The sequence below is a fragment of the Gigantopelta aegis genome, chromosome 14 (genome assembly GCF_016097555.1).
Source record: "Gigantopelta aegis isolate Gae_Host chromosome 14, Gae_host_genome, whole genome shotgun sequence".
Lineage (NCBI taxonomy): Eukaryota > Metazoa > Mollusca > Gastropoda > Neomphalida > Peltospiridae > Gigantopelta > Gigantopelta aegis.
In genome coordinates, this window is record NC_054712.1 from 27,113,067 (window position 1) to 27,139,402 (window position 26,336).

General features: G+C 38.3%; 1 protein-coding gene across 1 annotated transcript in view; it reads right to left on the minus strand.

Moving 5' to 3' along the window:
• Positions 1-26,336, minus strand: part of LOC121388675 (guanine nucleotide-binding protein G(o) subunit alpha) — an 84,512-nt gene that overhangs the window by 40,799 nt on the left and 17,377 nt on the right. The window contains exon 3 of the mRNA XM_041520120.1: positions 4,113-4,254. Coding sequence (XP_041376054.1) covers positions 4,113-4,254 — 142 coding nt within the window. The remainder of the gene's footprint in view (positions 1-4,112; positions 4,255-26,336) is intronic.

Here is a 26,336-nt window from a genome sequence, read left to right on the forward strand (position 1 = left end):
TTTCTGGGCAGATTTAATGTATATATTTTCAGGAAATATTGTGTTGGTCCATTTAAAAGGTCAACAGTCGTACGAACTTGTCTTTAAGTCGACACTGAAAATGTAGTTTATTTTGATACTTGTCAGCCTATATCCGCCTGGAACCTAAAACACACCGAAGCTGGGTTTTGGTCTGCAGAGTCTGGCGGTGTATTAATAATAATAATATGTTCAGTGTCGTCTGCTGCTAGATCTATAGTTGGCGCCAACACAGACGCGGAGTGTTTTGTCATATTCGTTTCAGAGTATTTCGTTTTTTTCACTGGTATCATACTCTCCAGATTCAGATCCAGTACCGGGGAATTATAGGCCTGAAGTTGGTGAGGTCGTCATCCGCCCTTGATTTGTCAGAAAAGTTAAAGGGACATACCCTAGTTTTTAAACACCAAGGCATATTTTTTACTATTAGAGCCGTTTTTGGTAACTGAAATCATACTTTACTTAGATTTTATTGTTTATATTATCTATTTCCGTACATTCAAAGTGTTTTTGGTGATCCTGGTGTTTTTAATATCAGAAAATGCATTTCTCATATGTTTAAAAATGTGCATGCATCTGAGAAGTAACAGTTATGAAGTCGAGTTTTAGTCTATTTTTAGAGAGTATTTCACCATTTCAAAGTCACAAACTCATGTTTCACTCAGTTGTAACTTTATCCAAATGTGTTGCAGGTTTGTATATTTACTAAACTTAGTGTGCATTTTCATGGGCTGAAACTAGGGTATGTCCCTTTAACTTCACTCCAGAAGACATGAGAAACCATTTTAATCATAGTGCAGCATGCCCCCTTCGTCACGTTTGGCAGGTCCTCCAAGACCCAACCCTGACATTTTTATTTCTCGAAAACCACTAACGCCCAAACCACAGTTCTAGACCCGACGAAAGCCAATGTTCGATTTCTCAATATCTCTTTCATCCCGTTTGTCAGGTTCTAGACCCGTCCCTGACATTTTATATTTCTCGAAAATCGCTAACGTCAAAAACACAGTTCTACTAGACCTAGGAAAAGCAATGCTCGATTTATCAAAGCCCTCTTCATCCCCTTTGGAAGGTCTTAGATCCATCCTTGACATTTTTTATTTCTTGAAAACCGGTAACTCCCAAACAACAGTTCTACTAGACCTAGGAAAGCCAATGCTCGATTTATCAAAGCCCTCTTCATCCCCTTTGGAAGGTCTTACACTCGTCCCTGACATTTCTTATTTCTTGAAAACCGGTAACTCCCAAACAACAGTTCTACTAGACCTAGGAAAGCCAATGCTCGATTTCCCAAAGCGCCCTTCATCCCCTTTGGAAGGTCTTAGATCTGTCCATGACATTTGTTTTTAATTTCTCACAAATCATTAACGCTCAAACCAGTTCTAGACCCGAGGAAATCCAATGCTCGATTTCTCAAGGCTCCCTTCATCCCGTTTGGCAAGTCGTAGACCCGTCCCTGACATTTTTTATTTCTCGAAAACCGCTAACGCCCAAACCACAGTTCTAGACCGAGGAAATCCAATGCTCGATTTCTCCAGGCTCTGGAACGATCTGACAGTAGCCGGGCAATGACCAACCACCTCGCCAAGACTGAACACTACACTAATCATATTCGCTGGGTTCCATTCAGTTTTCACGGGTTCATATCGATCACCAAGTGCGTCCAATATTTCTCTTCCTCCAGTGCATTCAGCTTCCAGTGTATCTGCTGCCATTTCTGCTGACGAATGGCCGACATCGACGGCAAGTTGTCTGCTGTCATTTCCAACAAGAAACACGCGCACCATGCTTATCAACTATACATGTTGACATTTATCTATCTTTCTTTTCTTACCCCCCCCCCCCCCCCTTCTTTTTTTTTCTTTTTCTTTTGAACTCAGATTAACTCAGATACACGCTAATGTTGAAATATGGCGGAAAATACTGACATATTTAGCGAAAAAAAATTCCGATTTGTGTTTATGGTAGGTAGGCTAGATGCAGAACAATCGATTTTGCACATCAGCTTAACATAATCCACTGGATATTGTGAGGATATGACGGAAGTTCAGGAAAATTTGTCAGTTCAGCATGTCTAATCAAACTGAGAATAAATTACACTTGCAGCGGATTGTCATCTTGAAAAGCAATATCTTAGTTCAAGGTTTGATAAACACAAACGTATTCTAGAAACCAGTTCACCGCTGGGCTAAGTAAAACTTCACGGTTAGGATACGATAGGAAATGTTTTATTTAACGACGCACTTAACACATTTTATTTACGGTTATATGGTTAAGGACCACACAGATATTGAGAGAGGAAACCCGCTGTTGCCACTTCATGGACTACTCTTTTCAATTAGCAGAAAGGGATCTTTTATATGTACCATCCCACAGACAGGATAACACATACCAGTCGGGGATCGATCCCAGACCGACCGTGCATCAAGGAGGAAGCATGGCAAACATTGGTGGGTGGATTTTCTTTCAAACCAGTTATTTCTAATAACTACATAAATATATTTTTAAAGAGGATATAAAGAGGTAAGGGTGATCCAGTTGAATTGACTATTCCATTCCAGCGAGTCTCCACGGATCAGATGGTAATGTAGTATTGAGAATAATCAAAATGAAACCTCCTGCATTGACAATATTTGTTTACACACACACACACACACACACACACACACACACACACACACAACCCTTCTTTCTACCTTTCCCTTTCTGATTAGGTGCATCGAGGGACATACCTTTATTAATTGTTAATTTTAAACAAAAATTCACATATGCACAACATTTTGTAAATTAAATGATAAAGCTCTCGGTATCCGTAACAGTAATGGTGTGTTTGCGAAACCTGTCTAGTGTGAGAACTCTTTATACGGGCCCCTATAAAAACGACTAAACTTACCCTCCCCCTCCCAGTCCCGGACTAAGTCCCGTTCGGGACGGGAGGGGGAGGGTGAGTTTGAGATGGGCAGAATTTGGAATCAGAATTTAGTAGTCAGGTCAAAGACCTAAAGCCAAAACTGAAGAACTGGAGAAACCTCTCTAATGTGTCTGCATTCCACTCGTGTATCCAAGGAAGCATTGGGGCGGGACGTAGCGCAGAGGTAAAGCGTTCGCTTGATGCGCGGTCGGTCTAGGATCAATCCCAGCCGGTGGACCCATTGGGCTATTTCTCGTTCCAGCCAGTGCTCCATAACTGGTGTAAAAACAAAAGGTCATGGTATGTACTATCATGTCTGTGGGATGGTGCACATAAAAAATCCCTTGCTGCTAATAGACAGCGGGTTTCCTCTCTCAATATCTGTGTGGTTCTTAACTATATGTCTGACGCCATATAACCGTAAATAAAACATTTCCTTCCTTCCTACCTTCCTTCCAAGGAAGCACTGGTGCCACAACTTCCCAATCACACCTCTATTTTCCTCCCACAACCTTTTATATTCTCCACAAAACATGTGTAGATGCCACTACCCCCGGTACAAAATCCTGGCTACACCAATTGCTGCATCTACCTCTAAAATACCATCGCATAGCCGTCATCAACAATCTGTGTAATGACCGGCATCATGCATGTAAAACTGTTCAAGAATTTCTGGAAGGTGTTGGTCAATGTATCCGTTGCGGTTTTATCCACATTTGAAATAAGAGGTTGTGGCTTTGTCTCTCTGGGGTTATGTCCGTTGGGGTTTTGTCAAAATATGTCAGCAACTGGAGGTGTGTGTGTGTGTCGGGGGGGGGGGGGGGGGGGGGGGCAATTATATATATTCATGCGTGTTTCAACATGGGAGGAATGCATAATCTTTCGATTTGTAGAAGATGTTCAACACTGACTGCTCTTCACACTCGCTACCGACGCCTAGGTCCATGCACGTGTGCAGGGGGAGGGTTTCGGGGTTCGAAAACTGAAGCAAATTTTCTTATATATCAACAGATTTTCCAGGGGAGCACGACTCGACCCGACTATAAACTTCGCTTACCACAGTCTAGACCCATTCCTGCTAAAAATTCCAGCACGTGTGACTGAGGTCTAAGCTGAAACCCTTCAAGTTATTAAAGTCCAATTGGACGAAATCGGTCAAAGGAAATCAACTGAAAATACTCACCTCTCTTTCATTGTCCCCAAAGGGAATGTTTAGAGTGCCCATGGCTCGGATGATAGCCACAAGGGACTGTATTGTGTTGCTGTAGACCACTGGTTTGTACTGCTTGTTATCTTCCGTCGTAAATCCACCCTCATGAATAATTCTGAAAAAGATATCAAATGTTTATATAAACAAAATCGAGTATGTGTGCGAGAGCATAAGCGTACAAGATTGGGGGGGGGGGGGGGGGACTGCCCCTTTAGTGCTAGAGCAAAACCTCAAATTCGGGCAAAATGTGCTAACCTGAGATCTAATTACCATGTATTTCCATCGTTATACTTGCAAAATTAGTTGTAATCCATGTAAGAGAGAGAGAGAGAGAGAGAGAGAGAGAGAGAGAGAGAGAGAGAGAGAGAGAGAGAGAGAGAGAGAGAGAGAGAGAGAGAGAGAGAGAGAGAGAATACAGAAAGAAAGACTAGAGAAGGAACAAAAGGGAGGTTGGCTAGGTATGTTTGTGGAGGTTACATGTGTGTATGCGTGCATGCATGTGCGTCTTGGTTCATTACAATACCAGATATACACATGGTGCACACGCGCGCACACATAGAGATCGTGTTTTTCACTTGTAATTGTTTTCTATTTTGGATATAGTTTAAATAGCAGCTGCTAATAAGTCTCTTTCAACCTGTTAGGTAACGAGGTGGAACAAAAAGGACAAAGACACACACCAACAAGGAAGACAACAAAAAATAACAACATTGAAAGTACAACAAATTGGACTTTTGTCATTATTGCACGATCAAGGGCAGTTCCCGGGCGACCGACATTAGTCGGTTTTCTCGTGGACTTTTATTCCAATCGCTGCCACGGTTCAATATGTGACGTCACAAGCTGATGGCCATTCGAACAGAACAGTTCATGGGTATCCTATTCCTTCGGCTTAATTGAATAAGATCCACCTTGAAATTACTTTCCATCGTCGGCCGGTAGTCTCAAATGATTTGCGCTTGCGTCATTGATCCATGAACCCCTCCCCCCTCCCCCCCCCCCTCCCATCTTCCCATTGTCAATTCTTCAATTAAGCAGACGACACATCTTAAAATGCACTTCTGGGTGTCATTTGACATTATATATTTAAGGGCGTTTCCACATTGTCATCATTAACGTACAGCATCAATGTCTCTACCGTTGTGTCACTGTTAGGAATAGTATCAAATGGTGCAGTATTGGTTTAACCACCGGCTTTAGGACTGGTCGGTACTGGGTTCGTATCCTAGTCCCTCCTCGTTGAATATAGGCACATATATACATGAACTAAATAATAAAAGTAGCCTACACGTAATAACCAATATGAGAGCTGCAGCCATGTGGTAATTGTCAAAGTCCGACAATTTGAGGCTCATATAGACTGGATGCGGTGCGCGGGTGCGGTCCGCCAATAATAATAATAATAATAATAAAAAACAAAAGAAACAAACAATAGTGTTAATGACGGCGTCTAGACTGGATGTGTGCGATGCGTGCATCTGTAAAACGTATGCGCAAGCTGCAAGGAAACCAATCCCATGTGGTGTATAAACCCAACACGCAAGCCGCAGACTCATTGATCAGACGCAACATTCGGACCGCACGCACGCGCCGCATGGACCTTTAGAAGACCCATCGTCTACAACTACATAATATGTGGACTGTGTTGATATATGTAAATGTAGGATGCCATACACGTTTGAAATGAATTCAATTCAATTCAATTCAGTTTATTCATAAATACATGAACAGTATAGTTAAATAGCCTGTATAAAATTAAATTCAATCTACTTAAAACAAAAACATTATGCAAGCAAAACTTCAAATCAGATCAAAAGCTGACAACCAATTCTCAGTTTAAAGCGATTTATTTATTTTTTTATTTTTTTATAAAGAAGAAAAGAAAAGACAAAAGAAGAGAAAAGATGAACGCTGCATGACTCGAACATATTAATATGATGTGGTCTGTTCTAGGATAAAATCAGGTTACTACTGACGTCGACATATTTACAACAAAACATTGATTGCAAATAAATATGTTAACCTTCAAAGCTGCTCTTGGCATCAAGGAAAATTTTGATTTGTTGGTAAACATCGTTGGCAGTTAACATATTATATAATTTCATGACATTCAAATTTAACAAATTAACAACTAACAAACACATAGGCCTACACAAATAAACAAAACAAAAACAAATAAAGAAAAACTAAAGAAAAACAAAACAAATTTAATCTAGCCTGTTCCTGAGAAAAACATTTATCTGAAGTATTGTTGCCTATTCAGGGGGCGACAAAGGACAGAGAGAAAATGTCGACAGAAATGTCAGGTTGACTTCACAATAATGCCTAAGGTTAAGTTTATGATATGAAAGCATGTTCGTTTAACGACACTTTGATAAACATACTAAATCACTGGCTATTAGATGTAAAACACATGGTAACAGGCGCGTGTTCAGGGATGGGTATCGGGGGTCGAAACCCCTTCCTGCTGAAGCAAAATTTTCTTCTTTTTAAAAAATATTTTTTTCCGGGGAAGCATGACTCGATTGGTCGAGCCTATTTCAAAGGCTGTGGTATGTGCTATTATGTCTGTAGGATGGTGCATATAAAAGATTCCTTGCTAATAACGGAAAAGTGTATCGGGTTTCCTCTCTAAATCTAAAATGTCAAAGTTACTCAATATTTGAAAATCCAATAGCCGATGATTAATAAATCAATATGCTCCAGCGGTGTCGTTAAACAAAATAAAGTTTATGACAGCAGACAACATATAAACCATTAAACAATCGCAAATGTGGGAAAAAAGAAGAAGTTTGTTTAACGGCACTACTGGAGCACATTGATTAATTATCATCGGCTATTGGATGTCAAATATTTAGTAATTTTGACATAGTCTTAGAGAGGAAACCCGCTACATTTTTCCATTAGTAGCAAGGGATCTTTTATATGCATCACCCCACAGACAGGATATCACATAACAAAGTCTTTGATATACCAGTCGTGGTGTACTGGCTGGAACGAGAAATAACCCAATGGACCCACCGACCAAATGTGGAAAGGCATATTCGCCAACTGTCTTCATATTGGTGACAGGAATGAATTGTTTTACAGAAGGACTATAATAAGATGGATAATGGTGATGCTGTGCGTTTAAATGCAACTTATCTAAGACGATAGAACATGCCACGGCCTACAATACTCAGCGTATTAGGCAGTAAAACAAAACTATTTTTAAATCTTAAGCCAAGTGTTTTCTTATAAAAGATAATTTTTCTCAATGTTTCCCCCATAGTGGGATCAAACACGTAGCTTTTAAGATTTTGACCTGACAAGGGCTTCAAAAGGCGACTGAATATGGCACTTTAAAATGAAGTAACAGTAACAGTAAAAAGTGCAATCGACCCAGGTCGCTGAGAGACGTCAATCCATTGAATATGAAGGCAACTAAACTGGTTCCGGTAGGTATTACGGTCAATCGACAGCTTTACGGTTTCTAGTTACAAACGAGATCCTGGCTATTCCGACCGTTTCAAAAAAAAAATACAAAAAAAAATAAAAATAAAAGAGAGAAAAAAGAAGACCCCCCCCCCCTCCCCCACCCCATTTCAAAAAAAAAGGTAGGTATTAACTTGTCAACTAGGGCGAACGACTTTAATCAATTCTCTACATCTTTACTCACTGCGATTTTAACGCTGTACACTGTGTGCGAACGATTATATTATTACATTATTATAACCAGTATTTATCACAAACAAACGATGTAAATTATGAATACATTAAAACACCCTACATGTTAGGTAAACACCATCATAAGCTGATAAATAAGCAGTGTATTTTAAGTTACAGGTACCAGCATTTACATAGCAGTAACCCCCCCCCCCCCCCCCCCCCCCCACCTGACCAATTTGTACATTCTAAATGAGACAGTTGTTTATCTCGTGTAATGGGTAGGTAGGGTGGAGTATTTTGATATATTTGTTATTCAGTATTAATTGCAACAGCCTTGGGGTCTGCTAGTCTGATTAAGCTTCTTCTCACTACCCCCCCCCCCCCCCCCCACACACACACACAGTCCCCCCCATCTCAACCGTAGGCCTATCGCATATTCCGTGACAGTGATAACGCCAGAAACAGTTGACATCAAACACCACCGCCTCCAATCAAACTCCTACAACGACCACGGGCAACGATTTGTGCACGAGATCTTTCGCAGAATGACGCCCCTGAATATCCACTCGCTTGAAAGAAGTGCAACAAATGTCGTCTGTTATGGACGCCATCCACTGCCAACTAAGTGATTCCATTTTGTAGCCAGTGCCCCAGGAAAGAAGAATCATGAATGGACGGCCGACAGAGCAGTGTCGTGTGTAAAGGGCTTAATTTAGCTCGCCCAGTTAATGTCCCTCGTACGTCAGGCGCAAGAATACAAGTTCCGCACTTTCGTCACGATCGGTGTAGCTGACGTAACACGTGAGCAAATTTACGTCATCTTTTGGGGTGTTATTACGTCAATGAAATTTAGGGCAGGTACTGAAAGGTTAACTACCAAGGATATGTATTGCAAAACATGCAAAATAACAACAACAAAAACAAAGGAAAACAATATCACTATTGCGTCCTTATAATAAATATGGGTTAAGCAGGCCCCCATTAATTAAATAGGCCATAACTACTGATGATTTGGGAGGGATGAGGGCATGTTATGAATTTAAATTATATCTCTGGTACTGAGTTATCTGTTGTTGCACCCCTGCGCGTGCTGTAACCTCACCGTGGTGCAGGGGTGTAACATTCTCTTTGAGAAATACCAATACAGCACAAATCCCCTTGTTTTCTTCGAGATACAATTGAAATTTTGAGTAAAAGTCAGTATCTATCTGTGATATTTGTATTTTTGCACAGTTCTTTACACTGTTTTTATTTAAGTCTTGAATTTTTATATTAATGTTGATCATCACTTTATTTGTTTGCATTACCATAGTTTAACACCCAATAGCCGATGTATTTTTCGTGCTGGAGTGTCGTTAAACATTCATTCATTCTTATTCTGTTGTTGCAATGTACATTAGTTTCAAATTAACTAGGTTTCCTCTTATTAACAACTTATTGCACTGCCAGTAAATATAAAATTGTATTTCACTTCGAGTAAATATATTACAAATGTTATTTCATGAATGAAAATAACACTGATTGTATTTTATCTTTTTCGGCTATATCATCATCATCATCATCATCATCATCACCACCACCACCACCACTACCACAACATTATTGAGTTCGTGTACATGAGTTACTATTAGTAACACCAAAGTCATAAGTTGTAATTGATGTTACAGCAATAGTCCTAGTTGGAGTAACAGTAGTAGTAGTATCATCATCATCATCATCAGTAGTAGCAGTAGCAGTAGCAGTAGTAGTAGTTGTAGTAGTAACAAGTGTAGCAGTAATAATAGTAGTAGTGGTGGTAGTAGTAGTAGTCGTAGTAGTAGTAGAAGTAAACAGTAGTAGTAGTTATGGTAGAAATGGAAATAGTAATGGTAATAATAGTAGTAGTAGTAGTAGTAATAGTTATAGCAGCAGTAGTAGTAGTAGTAGTAGTAGTAGTAGTAGTAGTAGTAGTAGTAGTAGTAGTGTAATAGTACTAGCAGTAGCAGTAGTAGTAGTAATAATAGTAGTAATATTTAGGCTTACGTTTAACAAGCATTTCGTTACTTAGTGGCTTAGGTTTAATTGGCATATAAATGTAGGCAAGGTAGAACATTAATTTTGTATTATTAAACAGTCTTAAACAACTTTCAGCTGACATGCTCTAAGACATAATTATCGAGGAATGCGCTAGTCAATACAGGACCTCGTGATGGTGAAGACGGGTAATACACATGAGTCCGGACGCAATGACTGTTCAAGTGGTACTGAATACGAGAGAGGGACACCATTAAAATGATGCAGTTCGAGGCCAAACGTGGAGGGGTGGTCTAAACACTGGGCCAGATATGTGCTAGCCTATCTATCAGGTGCTAGACAACAACGTTTATACCATAGCAATCAGTTTTTGTTATTTTGCTTATTTGTAAAATTGCATACGTAACTAAAACTAAAACGTTTTATGAAAAAGAAAAGGCCATGGTATGTGCTGCCATGTCTGTGAAAAGGTGCTTTTGTCAAACTCTCAACTTGCTGCTAATAGAAAAACGTAGAATAGCAGGTTTTATCTAAAGACTTACGTCAGAGTTATCAAACATCTGACATCCAACAGCCAATGATTAATTAATCAATGTACTCTAGTGGCATGGTTAAGCAAAAGAAAATCTAACATTAAAAAACACAAATTAAAAACATACATTAATTTTTAAGAGAGTGCGGATCTACCTTCTGTAATTTTAATTTTGACGTTTATGGTTCTCCGTGTGTGACTCATCGATGTGAGTCGGCCATTCATATATGGTAATCTTTCCCAGGGCACCGTGCACAAATAAACTACTCTCTAATAAACTTAGTTCTCTTTCGACGAACAACTGTGTACGTCAGAAAGCGAAATATAGTTCCATGTCCGAGAGACCTCGTCCAATGACAGCACTGGTGACATTTAATATCTGGCCGGAGGTACACGAGAAGATATAACAAGACGCACGTGCCCGGGGCTGTAGGTTAATGCAATGTGCATCTTACGATAACCAATCGCAATTCTGTAACTTATATTAGCAGTTGCAAAAATACTTACATGAATTGCGCAAAATAGCACATCAATCTAGTTGAAAATTTCAAAATAATTTTCTTCTGTAATAAATGCACTAGTAATCTGTGACTTGCAGGAATGAAACACATATGAGATGAAAAGAGGTGTATCACACCGGTACTCGCGTCAAACGTTTAGCTGTCACGTGACATTTTATACGTCATGGTGATGCCAATATATCAAAAGGCGTCACGCGTCGTGTCACGTCACCACTTTGCAACATCATATGAACAAAACAGTCAGAAATATATTTTCAAAACAACATGTTATTGAAATGTTAATTGCAAAAATACAGTAAATACTTTTACATGCACCCACAAAATAGCGGCTATTTCATGGAGATGGGAGATTTCGATTACGATTATTAATTCAACTAGTGATGTGTAAAAACTGTATTTTCACGAATTGGTTTTCAGACATAACGAGTTGGCATAAAACTCGTATTGGAAAAAACCCCACCATGAATGATCTATTATTATAAACATCTTTCCTAATTTAAAAAAAACCTATCTTTCTCAGTTGGTTAATATCTTTCGATTATCCCATCGAAAACACCTGACGCCATAATATATTTATGCAATGATTCGAAGGAACGTTTGCAGAAAATGTACTTGACAATGGACGTTTTAAAAAGAAATCACAATTAACCTTTATTTAATGACAGTTACATTAAAAGTATTTAATAAAAGTGCTTTGAAAACATACATAACAAAGCTATCGTCGAAAACAACAAACAAAACATGAATGGAAGTTAACTAAAAGTCATCGACATGACATCGTATCACCATTTGTACGCAATCAGTTTTAGATATTTTTAAATTACCTTCTTTTTTTAAAATTCGATCAGATTCATTGATAATCATTAAACTACTAAAAGCGATAAAACGCACTGACCTAAGTAATTAGACCGTAATAATTTACAAGGGGAGTAATTGGGGCATGAACACACACACACACACACACACACACACACACACACACACACCACATATATATATATATATATATATATATATATATATATATATATATATATATATACTAAAATACGCTGAAAATATATATTACCTTTACAGTGAAAATATGACTTTTCACCTAATATCACCTTTTGGGTTTCTGTAGCTCTATTTATTATATAACATTTAGTGAAATATCTTAAAATATCAGTGAAATAAAAGTGTTTTCAGTCACTCAGTGACAATAACACATTTTAGAGTAAACATTTCTCTATTTCACACTAAAATGTGTTATCGTCACCGTAGAAATTGTTATTTTCACTGTAAGTAAGCCGGGACTATTTTGCTGCTGGCATTTTAAAAATAAAGGTAAATTGCCAAAAGTTATATATATACATGTAATAAAGAAAAAAGTTTTTTGTCAAATATGATTTATAAGCGCGACTCGTGAGATATGATTGCAAACTTCACTGATGAGATATAAATCATATTTGAAAAAAAACCCATGAAATATCCTCTATGTATTTTAAGGCTGTGTGTGTGTGTGTGTGTGTGTGTGTGTGTGTGTGTGTGTGCGTGTGCGTGTGTGCGTGCATGCGCGCGTGTGTGTGTGATATTATATTACGACTACACATGTTTTAATGGGGTTCTATCAGAGACCGACCCACATACATAATAAATAAACAAGACTTAAGAGTCACAAGTCTACTTGCATACATAAATAGGCCTAGATACACGTTTCCAAATAAGTGACAGGTCGCCAAGCTCTATAAGAGGTTTTCGTTGTTGTTGTTTTTAACCAAGAGGAGAATTCCGATACTTTCATAAAAACAATTAAATACTGACTAGTTTACATTCAATCAATCTTGTTTATTTGGCTTTTGGTTATTCTTTTAATTTTTGGATCCCGAATCTTTTATTGCAGTTATGTAATAAATATACCATTTCTTCCCAAGAAATGCCAGCAAAAAGATTAAAAATAACTGTATCTTTGTGTGCTGTGGTTTTAGTAAGGCATTTGTAGCGCTCGCCCGAGGTGGTTCGATCCTGCGACGCAAGCACCTCAAGAGAGCATTCAACTGATTGGTGTTTTTTCTCGTTCCAACCAGTGCACCACAACTGGTCAAGGCTGTGGTATGTGCTTTCCTGTCTGCGGTAAAGTGCATATAAAAGATCCATTGCTGCATTAGAAAAATATACCAATCACTTTATTTGCCACAGCTGTAATCAGCCTTTGGCTGAAACAAAATATATACATTTCGGACGAAATGGTCACAATATGACCGGCCTCGGTGGCGTCGTGGCAGGCTATCGGTCTACAGGCTGGTAGGTACTGGGTTCGGATCCCAGTCGAGGCATGGGATTTTTAATCCAGATACCGACTCCAAACCCTGAGTGAGTGCTCCGCAAGGCTCAATGGGTAGGTGTAAACCACTTGCACTGACCAGTGATCCATAACTGGTTCAACAAAGGCCATGGTTTGTGCTATCCTGCCTGTGGGAAGCGCAAATAAAAGATCCCTTGCTGCTAATCGGAAGAGTAGCCCATGTAGTGGCGACAGCGGGTTTCCTTTCAAAATCTATGTGGTCCTTAACCATATGTCTGACGCCATATAACCGTAAATAAAATGTGTTGAGTGCGTCGTTAAATAAAACACTTCTGGTCACAATATGAAATAGCATAAACAGTATACAATTTGTATAATATATATATAACAGTGGAGAAACACGGATTGTCATGTTAAAATCTGCCGACGTTGCATTGAAAAATAAATAGATTTAGCTGACGGTAGTGTCTCATATTTGGATTTTAATGATAACAAATTGATAAGTTTATTAATCGAAGGCCATGTACAATAATATATCTTTAGCTACTTAGTTCTTAGATCTCTGTAACAGGGACATACAAGCAAAAAGTGATATTCATTCTCTATAGTATTCATATTACAAACTGGACAGATTCTTTGTTCTCTTGGAATATTTTCAAATCTCCCATTTTCGATATTAATATTTAACACTCCACATCTAAAATTAAGCAGTGAAATACGAAACTTCAATATAAAAATATTATCCAAGTAATTAAAAAATATATAATCTTGTTTATAACGACAGTACACTGATAGACGTGAGAATGTAGATAACTTCACTAACATATATTGTAAGTACTGATCTCTAAGGCGTTCTTTGATTACTTGGGGAGATAAATATGATATATCCTCATTATCCCAGGATTCTATAAATCTTCATAAAGTGGAGATTTCACATATGCAGCCCAGTTCTTACATTATCCCAGGCTTCTATAAAACCAAGTTCATAAAGTACAGATTTCACATATACAGCCCAGTTCTTACAATTTCTAATGCATGTCATTTTAAATCTTAAAGATTTGTACATTTTATAAACAATAGAATTTTGGTTATGAACAATTTTTAACCAATAGGCCTACAACAGAATTCTTTGTTTACACAAAACAGAGATCGGTATTCGTCCTAATTCTGCAAAAACAGCAGCATTTGGTGTTCTAGCTTTTGCATTTAAAATAGTCTTACAGCACTTAATTTCAATTTTTTCCAGGTCTGAAAAACGATTTATGCTAGCTACTTCGGAACCATACAGCAATATAGGTAAAATCATTAGCGGGTTTCCTCTGATGACTGCGAGTTAGAACTATCAATTGCTTGACATCCAATAGCCGATGATTAATTAATCAATGTGCCCTAGTGGTGTCGTTAAACAAAACAATTATTTTGCAGCTCTCGCCAGAGGGCGTGCTCAAACAGTAAACACAATTGCACTTCAAACTGAATAGTTAGCCAGCAACCTATCCTAGTAAGACTAATGTTCTTATTTTAAAATGACGATAACGATGATTGTGATGATGATGATGACAACCATAATAATGAATAGTATTAGGATGATGATATGGATCACGAAATATAGAATAATAATTAATATACAAATGACTATGAGTTATATTAAGTATAAATGTTTACAACAGCAAAAAAAAAAAAAAAAAAAAAAAACCCACCAACAATAATCATTCAGTAATATGAGTAATATGATTTTGCTTAGGCCTTTCGCCTAATAACCGAGTCTTTTCATTCTTCCGTTGATCTTATTTTTAAATACAACACTAGTCTATGACCTTTAACCTTTCAATAATAAGTAACGCGCCTTTGATATTGTGTCATTAGATCTCATCAGACGGAACTGATACTACGTCGGGTCAACCCGCAGAGTCCCGGCTAGTCACGTGACGGAATATCGATTTTTAAAAATAGCAGTGCGGTTACGCCTGGAGAAGTCGTATTATCGCAATATCTGCTGTGATGAAATATCGATTTTCCGGGACCAACAGAATAAATTCCAAGGCGGCTCCACCCGATGACACTTTCGTATTATTTTAATGTTGCGCGGTCAATATTAAGGTTAGTCGCCAGAAATTAGATAGGGGAGGAGTATGGGGGTAGGGTTGGATGAAAATTAACGAAATAAGTTGGTAGGCCTATTAGAAGCGTTGAGGGTTTTTTTCTTGTTTCATTGTTGTTGTTTTGCTTTTGTTTAAATAGCCGATGATTAATAAATCAATGTGCTCTAATGATGTCGTTAAACAAAACAAACGTCTTTTTCTATGCCTACTTGCAAAGAAAGAAAGAAAGAAGTGTTTTATTTAACGAACGCACTCAACACATTTTATTTACGGTTATATGGCGTCAGACATATGGTTAAGGACCACACATATTTTTTTAGAGGAAACCCGCTGTCGCCACATAGGCTACTCTTTTTACGACAGGCAGCAAGGGATCTTTTATTTGCGCTTCCCACAGGCAGGATAACACAAACCATGGCCTTTGTTGAACCAGTTATGGATCACTGGTCTGTGCAAGTGGTTTACACTTACCCACTGAGCCTTGCGGAGCACTCACTCAGGGTTTGGAGTCGGTATCTGGATTAAAAATTCCATGCCTCGACTGGGATCCGAACCTAGTACCTACCAGCCTGTAGACCGATGGCCTGCCACGACGCCACCGAGACCGGTGCCTACTTGCAAAGTCTCGATTATTAGCAGAGATGATGCTGCGAGCAACTGAAGGATCTCTGCGGAGTGGTAGAGATAATCGAGGGTGGTGTAACGTGTGTTTGGTGGAGGGAGGGGGTATAGGTCATTGGTAGAGAGCTTGCTTGACTCCGATATTAGGATTGGTCGCCGTTCATCATCGGCTATTATTAAATGTCAAACATTTGGACATTGTGACTCGTAGTCTTCTGAGAAAACCCGCTACATCTTCCACAATGGTAGCAAGGAATCTTTTATACGTTTCTCCCAGACAGGACAGCATATACCAGGGCATATGTGGTGATCTCCAAAATAATTGAGAAAAAAATCCTATCAGTATCAGTTCAACAATTTTGAATAAGTTAAAACATTGTTTTAAGATCTACGGCCTACAGAAGAAGAATAATCATCATCATCATCATCATCATCATCATCATGTGGGTGATGATGATGATGATGTAGGTGATGATGATGATGATGTAGGTGATGATGATGATCATGATGATGTAGGTGATGATGATGGTGTAGGTGATGGTGATGATGATGATGATGTAGGTGATGATGATGATCATGATGTAGGTGATGATGATCAGATGATGTAGGTGAATGTGATGATGATGATGATGTAGGTGATGATGAACATGATGATGAGGATGAGAGTGATATATTAAATACATAAAACAGCATAACATAACACAACATAAAATAACATAAACTAGAATAGCATAGCATAACATTATAAAGCATAGCATAACATAGCATAGCATAACATGACATGGCATGGCATGGCATGGCATGGCATGGCATAGCATAACCGCATCAGTAGTAACATGGTCAGTGAGCCTAAAACATAATTAAAATGAAAGAACCGTTTTCACAAAGAGGAAGAAATCTTTCGATCCATTTTTATCAAATCTTTACGGAAATAACAGAGTAGTGTCGATTATATTATATTATGCTTGAGATCATCTGGGCTGAAGAGATTCACAGTACACAGCAGGCCTTATTGATACAGGCTGCCATTTTAAAATTCGAGAACCAAAGGATGAGAGATATTTCTAATCAACACTATTTGAAGATGTTCTTTTTACAGATAAGTACTCCAGAACGCTAAAAATGGAAAATAAAAATTGAACGGATTTGCAGCCATGTTAATTTTTGTCACATTTTCTTAATATAAAGTAAAATGTAGGTTAGCAGGTTAATACAGATATAAAATAGCAGGGAAAGACTCGAAATAGAACTAATGATAATAATCGACCACTTTTTAAAATAAATGTCTTCAGCGGACTTAACGAGTAATAAAAAATCCCCCCCCCCCCCCAAAAAAAAAAAAACCACAACAAAAAAACAAAAAACAACAAAACAAAAACAACAAAAAAACAAAACAAACAAACAACCCCAAAACAACAATAATAAAAACAGAGCAAAAAGGTAATAATTATGATCTGGAAATTCTAGGCCTCTTTGTCCAAACATGAGTTAAAATGTTAGCGAAAGAGAAGTCTGCGTAGTAACCTTACACGTTGTTGAATTGTACAAAACCAAATTGTTGTAAGTCAAAATTCGAAGTTCAGATATTAACGGAGTAAAAGTAGTTGCAAATCTGATTGGTTGTAAAATGTAGCACTGCAAATACCACTTGAATTGTCTACCTATTAATACACTTTTATAAACATTGGGGTTGAAAGCAAAATTTGTATATAGTAATATGTCATAATAATACTGATACAATTTTCAAGTTTGTATTCCATGAATTTTAATTATGACTTTACATGACCCTACCATCAAACGATGAAGGTGTCATATAGTGTTTGGCTTGTCAGTTCTTCCCATTCATCCATCCGATATCTGAGTATTGTTTGGTATTAAATATCTGAATTTGAGATCTTTGTTTAGTGTTTGGAATAAAAACTAAAGTTTGTTTTGTTTAACAACATCACTAGAGCACATTGCTTTATTAATCATTGGATGTCAAACATTGGGTAATCCTGACATATATTAATTTGGCATAGTCTTAGAGAGGGAAAATCGATACATTTTTCCATTAGTAGCAAGGGATCTTTTATATGCACCATCCCACAGACAGGATAGCGCATACCACAGATTTTGATACACCAGTCGTAGCGCACTGACTAGAACGAGAAACAGCCCAATGGGCCCACTGACGGGGATCGATCCTAGACCGATCGCGCTTAAGGCAGCATACCCTCACCCCCATATTCTGTAATTTACTAATATTTATATCTACAGTGGGTGGTCACAAGTGCCTATTAACAATGCCAGGCGTAACCAGTGAACACTCTAAAGTTGATGGGAAATGAGTAGTGTGTGACATGAAACGAACACCTATTGCGGTCGGAGAGACAAGGACTGGGATATGGAGATGGACATCAAAACAAGTTGAAAGATAGAATTAGCTGCCAGATCGGGCGGAAATAAGACGGAATTCAAACGAGAGAAACATTGGTGTACGGATCCCATTTTTGTAGCGGAGCAAGCTGATTTTTGCCCGAATTAAACGAAAATGCCCTAATCTAGATGTTATAACAACATTTATTCATATTATTACCAAACAGCTACATCACAGGTTGCAAACAATTCACTATCATTTTTATATGGTTTACAGCTAATATCGTGGGTAGAATGATGGAAATACACGGTGAAAAGGTTTCGGGCCAGCTCATCTTGCCCGAATATACTCTATCGTTTTTGCCCAAATTTAAGGATTTGCTCTAGCACTTCACTCCCCCCACCCCATGTCCACCTGTCTTGTACAATCATGGAAAGAAAGGATATATACATGGGCGTACATGGGGGGGGGGGGGGGGGTCGATGGGTTCGACCGACCCCCCCCCCCCCCCCCCCGAAATCGCTTTTTTAAATAATTTAATATATCTGACATTATTATATTTACTCAGCATAGAAATATATGCCCAATATCTCTGCAATCTATTTTGGAACCCCCCTTTTCAAAATCCTATGTACGCCCATGATATATATATATATATATATATATATATATATATATATATATATATACACACATGTATATGTATGTAAGAGACCGGCCTCGGTGGCGTCGTGGCAGGCCATCGGTCTACAGGCTGGTAGGTACTGGGTTCGGATCCCAGTCGAGGCATGGGATTTTTAATCCAGATACCGACTCCAAACCCTGAGTGAGTGCTTCGCAAGGCTCAATGGGTAGGTGTAAACCACTTGAACCGACCAGTGATCCATAACTGGTTCAACAAAGGCTATGGTTTGTGCTATCCTGTCTGTGGGAAGCGCAAATAAAAGATCCCTTGCTGTCTGTCGTAAAAAGAGTAGCCTATGTGGCGACAGCGGGTTTCCTCTAAAACACAGTGTCAGAATGACCATATGTTTGACGTCCAATAGCCGATGATAAGATAAAAAAAATCAATGTGCTCCAGTGGCGTCGTTAAATAAAACAAACTTTACTTTTTTTATGTATGTAAGAGTATATGTTGATTGAAAGGTTGTATGTATCGCTGCAACTTTACCCACATATCTTTGTTGTCTTTGGGCTTTGATTTGGTGGTATAACAACGACGTCATCAATACAAGACTCGTAGCTGTGAATGGTTTCAAAATCTGTTTTGACGATGGGCAGAAATGGGTAGAGAAGATTTACTCAACAACTAGACAGTCGTCGCTAGGAATCAGTGGACTAATAATTAGTTTCTGTGACATAATTACATACTGAAAACGTAAAATGTAATTAAGACACGTCTTTCATAAATATTGCTTTAAACAGTTAAGGGAAAAAACTCAATTGTCCCCCGGAATCAATACCAATAGCGCCAGTGATTCATCGCACCGACCATCGATCGACTGTGGGCCCAGTTGAGATTCCGCTTCTGGTCCGTCTATTTTTAGAATAAGGCGAAGAAAGGAATATAATCATTGTTTAAAAAGGATGCATCACATTTTATACAAGACAATTTAATGTTTGTTTAACGACACCTCTGCACGTTTTAAACTACTGGCTATTAGTGTTTAACACAAAAGTATGGTTATTTCGACATTTGGTCGAGAGAAAGAAAGTAAAGTTTGTTTTATTTAACAACGCCACTAGAGCACATTGATTTTTTTTATCTTATCATCGGCTATTGGGACGTCAAACATATAGTCATTCTGACACTGTTTTTTTTAGAGGAAACCCGCTGTCGCCACGTAGGCTACTCTTTTACGACAGGCAGCAAATGATCTTTTATTTGCGCTTCCCACAGGCAGGATAGCACAAACCATGGCCTTTGTTGAACCAGTTATGGATCACTGGTCGGTGTAAGTGCTTTACACCTATCCATTGAGCCTTGCAGAGCACTCACTCAGGGTTTGAAGTCGGTATCTGGATTAAAAATCCCATGCCTCGACTGGGATCCGAACCCAGTACTTACCAATCTGTAGACCGATGGCCTTACCACGACGCCACCGAGGCCGGTTCGAGAGAAAGACGTCAGAGAGAGAGAGAGAGAGAGAGAGAGAGAGAGAGAGAGAGAGAGAGAGAGAGAGAGTAGAGAAAGGATGGGAGAGAGAAAGAGATGTAACTGCATAGGCTACTCCTACCGATAAAGGATATTTTATATGCACCTCACTATAGTCAGGACAGTACATACCATGTCCATTACATTTTACTACGGCTAACATTGTCTAACAAATGATGAAAGTGACACTCTTTCTAGGGAACAAAAGAACAAAACTGCTTCTACACGCTATTCTTACCGACATTTTTATGTATATTTTCCCACTGACTAAACAGCACATACCATTGTCCTTGATGTACTTTTAAGAAACAAAACGAAATGTTCGCTTGACAATACGCCAGAACACTATTTTTATCAATGGCTATAATCGTAAAGTTTAAAATACAACTAGAAGAACCAGGAATAAATTTGTCTAGCAACAACAAAACATTTATTGTATTGTAGGCAATTACTTTATTCCTCAAAACTCGATAGGTATTATAAATAACCTCTTGCGTAGTCTGCCAGGCCTGGATTGCGTTATTAGAAAAATTGCTATAAATAACCGACGCATTAAGGTGTGTTGCAGTATATGATGCGAGTTTTATATTTCCCAACCAATTGCCCTTGACTCAAATGTATTTGAATTGAAAAAAAAATAGAGCAAAGTGAAAGTAAGAAAAAAGAATAAAGAATAAAAGGATGCAAGAGTTAAAGTTAAAGTTTGTTTTGTTTAACGACACCATTAGAGCATATTGATGTATTAATCATCGGCTATTGAATGTCAAACATTTGGTCATTCTGACACGTAGTCTTAGACGAAGAAGTTGAATGTTTAATAAAACCTTAGCCTAGATATTCATCCGTCCATCCGTTTGTCTATCCGTCCAGACAGGAGGACTATGCAGGCGCGCCGACAGACAGATGGATGGACGGATAGACAGATTTGCGCGTTCATTTCCCATGTACCATACCAGGGCCCCAGTATCACCACACCCAACGCCCCCGACTGCTGCCAATGGCAACGAGATCCACATATCGATTTCTGCACGCAACAGAACTAACAATCCGCCATAAATCCATTACAACCGCCAAGTGCTAAGATCCACCGACTTAGACACTTACACTGGAAGATTATGCAAGAACATTAATTAATCACAAATCTTTTCTCTCTTTTCATACGATGGCGAGTCTGTGCTATAAATAGATTCACTAGTATAGCAGCCGCAGCAGACGCCAAATCGAACTTTCGCGGGATACATAATCAATATAAGAACAATCACAAAACGAAACAATTTGATCAAAGTACTTTTTAATATTCATCTGTTTAGTTATTCATTACGAGCTTTTAACGTTTAAACCAGGCACCACAGCTAGTAGCACTAGTATATATCAAATGTCGGGTATGTGCTGTCCTGTATGTGGGAAAGTGCATATGAAAGATACCTTGCTACAGATGGAAACATATTGCGGATTTCCTCTGAATTACTATGTGCCGAATTTACGAAGCCTGTCTTTGTTAAACGCATGCAAGCGTAGGTACATGTAGTTACACGCGTAACACCCCCCCCCCCCCCCACACACACACCCCAAAAAAAGTCTGACATCCAGTAGCCGATGATTACTTACCCAATGCGCTCTAGTAGTGTCGTTTAATAAAACAAACTTTAACTTTTTAACTATCGTCCAGTTACATCTCGTGTTTTGTAATCTGAATGTAAAGGTGCATGGTTTTCGAAAAACATCATACGGTAGTTCTAGATGAAACTTACAATTTCTGGCTTTGAATAAGTATTCATGTCTGTACATCTAATCCGTTCTAGGTTATCCTAATGTCTACATAATCTCAATGCATTGTCTTAACGTGACTGGCAGGGGGTGACGGAACGTAGCCCAGTGTTAAAACGCTCCCTTGATGCGCTGTCGGTCTAGGATCGATCCCCATCGGTGGAACCATTGGGCTATTTCTCATCCCAGCCAGTGCACCACGACTGGTATATCAAAGGCTGTGGTATATGCTATTCTGTCTGTGGGGTGTTAAATATAAAAGATCCTCTTGCTACTAATGGGAAAATGTAGTGGGTTTCCTCTCTAAGACTATACGTCAAGAATGACCAAATCTTTGACATCCATTAGCTGATGATGAATAAATCAATGTGCTCTAGTGGTGTCGTTAAACAAAACAAACTTTAACTTTATTTGAAACGCTAGAATTTTGATGATTCTAGGTTTTTGTGAATACCTTTATTTTATTTCATTTCAACTGATTTTCGTGCTTATATCCAATTAAGGTTCAAGCACGCTACCCTGTCTGAGCTATCTGTCCAGGACAGTGGGTTAGTTGTTAGTGGTTACATTTTAGAAATATATCCTACTGAATATTCAGGGTCTGTCAATATTCAGAACATTTCAAAGGATCACAAAAACAAACGTTTAGTCGTCGTCAGAAAATGTTTTTCATTTTTTGGTTTTGAGGTGCTGGACAAAGTTGTAGATGATTATACATCCAGAAAGGCATTTCGCATTACAATATATGAAAAGTTAAAGTTTGTTTTGTTTAACGACACCAATAGAGCACACACCTATTAATTAATCATTGGTTATACATTTGGTAATTCTGACACATGGTTTTCAAAGGATACCCGCTACATTTTTCCATTGGTAGTAAGCTATCTTTTAAGTACACTTCCCCACAGAAAGGGCAGCATATACCACGACTTTTAATATATCAGTCGTGGAATACTAGTTTAGAACAAAAACAAAAGCCAATCAGAGAATGGGTCCACCGAGGGTTTTTATCCTATGACCAAAGCACATGAGGCGAGCGCTTTACCGACTGAATTTGATCTTGTCATTTAAATCAAGATATAAACAGAAATACTATATACAGTTATAAGCGGGCCATGTGTTTTTAATTATTAGTTCAGCCAATAAACACGTCGGCGAACTAACAGACTAGACTGCCTCCTCAAGTTTGCCCGTTTTGATAGAAACGTACGAGTAACTCGACTCAGTTACTTTTCCCATCGTCCTCCATTCCATGTTTTTATTTACATCGGGCGAAATAATTACCTTAGCTGTCGACAACCCCGGTTTCTGTTCAGTTCTATCCCCTCTCCACTACGTGACGTCACACGTTCATCTATTTGTGGAAGTGTTGGGGATACTATGGCCATTGCATTGCAGCAGCTGGCATTCGTCTAAACCACAAAGGGCGGCGCCACAGCGGTACAATCATTAAAAGAATGGTAGATTTCTCTCTCCCTCTCTCTTTTTCCCTACCTCACATTCGTTTTCTTTGACTTGATGTCTCTCTTTCACACATTATTTTTCCTCCTCCCCCCCCCCCCCTCCCTCCTCCCTCTCTCCCTCCTCTCTCTCTCTCTCTCTCTCTCTCTCTCTCTCTCTCTCTCTCTCTCTCTCTCTCTCTCTCTCTCTCTCTCTCTCTCTCTCTCTCTGCATTGATGTCTCTCTTTCACACATTCTTTTTTGTACTCCTGTCCATGTCTCTGTGTCTCGCTCTCCCTTTCATTTTCTTTCGCATTATCTATTGCTGTGTTCGTATCCTTCTTGTAAAGATATTTTTGAAAAGTAGACATTTCGAATTATTGTATTTATACAGCTCTGTTTAATATGTTATATTTTATTATGCTGTTACTAGTATTTACTACTTTGTCATAATAGTTTTGCTTTACTGCAGCTGCACAAAATGCTAGTAAATCATCTCTTTGTATCGCGGTATGGTGCTTTGAATGTAAATAAAGTTATGTTCTGTACTGCCACCACACATCTCACAAACAAAGGTTGGTATGTACTTTGTGTTTTGTTTTTGCATCGACCTGTACCAGTAAAATGAATGGTTTTGTTTGGCTAAATATGTGTGAAGAACGTAAAAACGCATAATTAAATTAATGGTCCCTCCACCATGTCTAACATGTCTTATGGTGTATTACACCCATCTGAATCTGCTTATGTATTTCTATATTTCTATATGTATGTATGTATTGATGTATGAAATTCTATATGGTGTATACATGTCGAGTTTGACCTTTACATACATGAATATTAACGCAGTGGCACAGGGGATAATTAAATCCTTTCTGGACTCACAAATTGTCTCATGTATGTATGTATGTATGTATGTATGTATGTATGTGTGTGTGTGTGTGTGTGTGTATGTATGTATGTATGTATGTATACTCTCTCTCTCTCTCTCTCTCTCTCTCTCTCTCTCTCTCTCTCTCTCTCTCTCTATGATGTACATATACATGCATTACCGTTGCTTCGAACGTAGAAATTTCAAGCCCTGACACGTATTTTAATGATAGACGACTGCGTCAACTGTCTCCTGGTTGCAGGATAAATACACAGAAATCAATACCCGCAATGCCCGGATGCATTTATTACAGGCCGACCGCGCACATCGTGTGCCGGGCGTGTGCATTGAGAACTCCACGCCATTCAGCCGACATTTTAGCAAGCATCTATTTTTAATGGCGTTATTTCGCGAGTCCATTCACATAATTATTTGTTTTCTGTCATTCAGTTGCTCTTGGATCTGCGCATTTCTAGTTTTAAGGGTGATGATGCTATTGATGTTGCTGTTGCCGTTAATGTTAATTATGACGATGATGACGATGATGATGATGCTGATGTTGATCATGATGATAGTGGCGGTGGTAGTGGTGGTGATGAGTATGTTTATATAATGATTATGATGATAACGATGATGATATTACACACACTATCTGCTAATATAAATTCTAATCAAGATACAGTATATTTTATTGGGGAAATCGACCTTAAAGGTTTGACCTCTTGTGTAATGTATTACTATTATTAAACCATCGAGTCATCTGTATTATAATTTCCTTGTGACATTAGTCTTTCATATCATTTTATTTATTTCAGCTTCGCTTTCGTGCTTGTATCTAATTAAGACTCAAGCATATTGTTCTAGGCACACACTATAGCCATGTTAGTTGTCCGTCTAGGGCAGTGAGTTAATGGTTAGTCAGCATTTAGTGAAAGAGAATTTAGTATGGTGGTACATACACTTTACCAGTTAAGTTATTAAAACACTCTCTGATTAGGAGTTGGTACAGGGACCTGAACAAAGTATTTACCAGATCAAAGTTCACTAATACTAAAACATTTCATTTTTCGACATGATAGGCTACACAACAATCCCCAATAACAAACTTAACGGAAAAAACTCCATTCTTTAATCAACAGTGAACGAAGATATAAATACATAACTATCTTCCGCGGATCCAGACAATTCGTAAAGAACGAGAGTGAATCCAGAGTAAAGAATAGTGAGACAGACATATTTGATATGCTGAACTTCCTCATTAACAATATATGTGTTAAATTTGGGAATAGAACATATAGACAGGAAATAGGAATCTCCGTGAACATCAACTGTGCTTCACTACTCGCCGATTTGTTTATGTATATGAATCAGAATACCTGTTAAATCTACTTAAATCAAAACAAAGGAATCTGGCTACTTCCCACAATATTGATGATCTTATATCATTCAATAATAGCAGGATTACAGATTACCGTACATTGATTTACTCACAAAGAATTAGAAAATAAAGAAAAATGCATCATACTTCGATCTATGCAAAGAAATTCAAAGCAACACTGATCTCCAAACTAAGCTGTATGACAACAGGGATGACTTCAACTTTTCACAACTTTTCAACTGTCAATTTTCCCTTTACTTCGAGCAATATACCTTTTGCTCCAGCTTTTGGTGTCTACAAATCACAACTTCTAAGATACCTTAGGGCATGTTCATTGTATGCAGATTTCAAACAACACTATATTATTCTAGAACTGAAGTTGTTCCATCAGGGTTATGATGTTCTGGGTCTCTTGAGGCCAAAAGGTTAGATGGTAGACATTTAATACGATGCATCATTGACCAAAATGATGGCTGATGACGCTATTCCATGTTTTGAACTTACGTAAA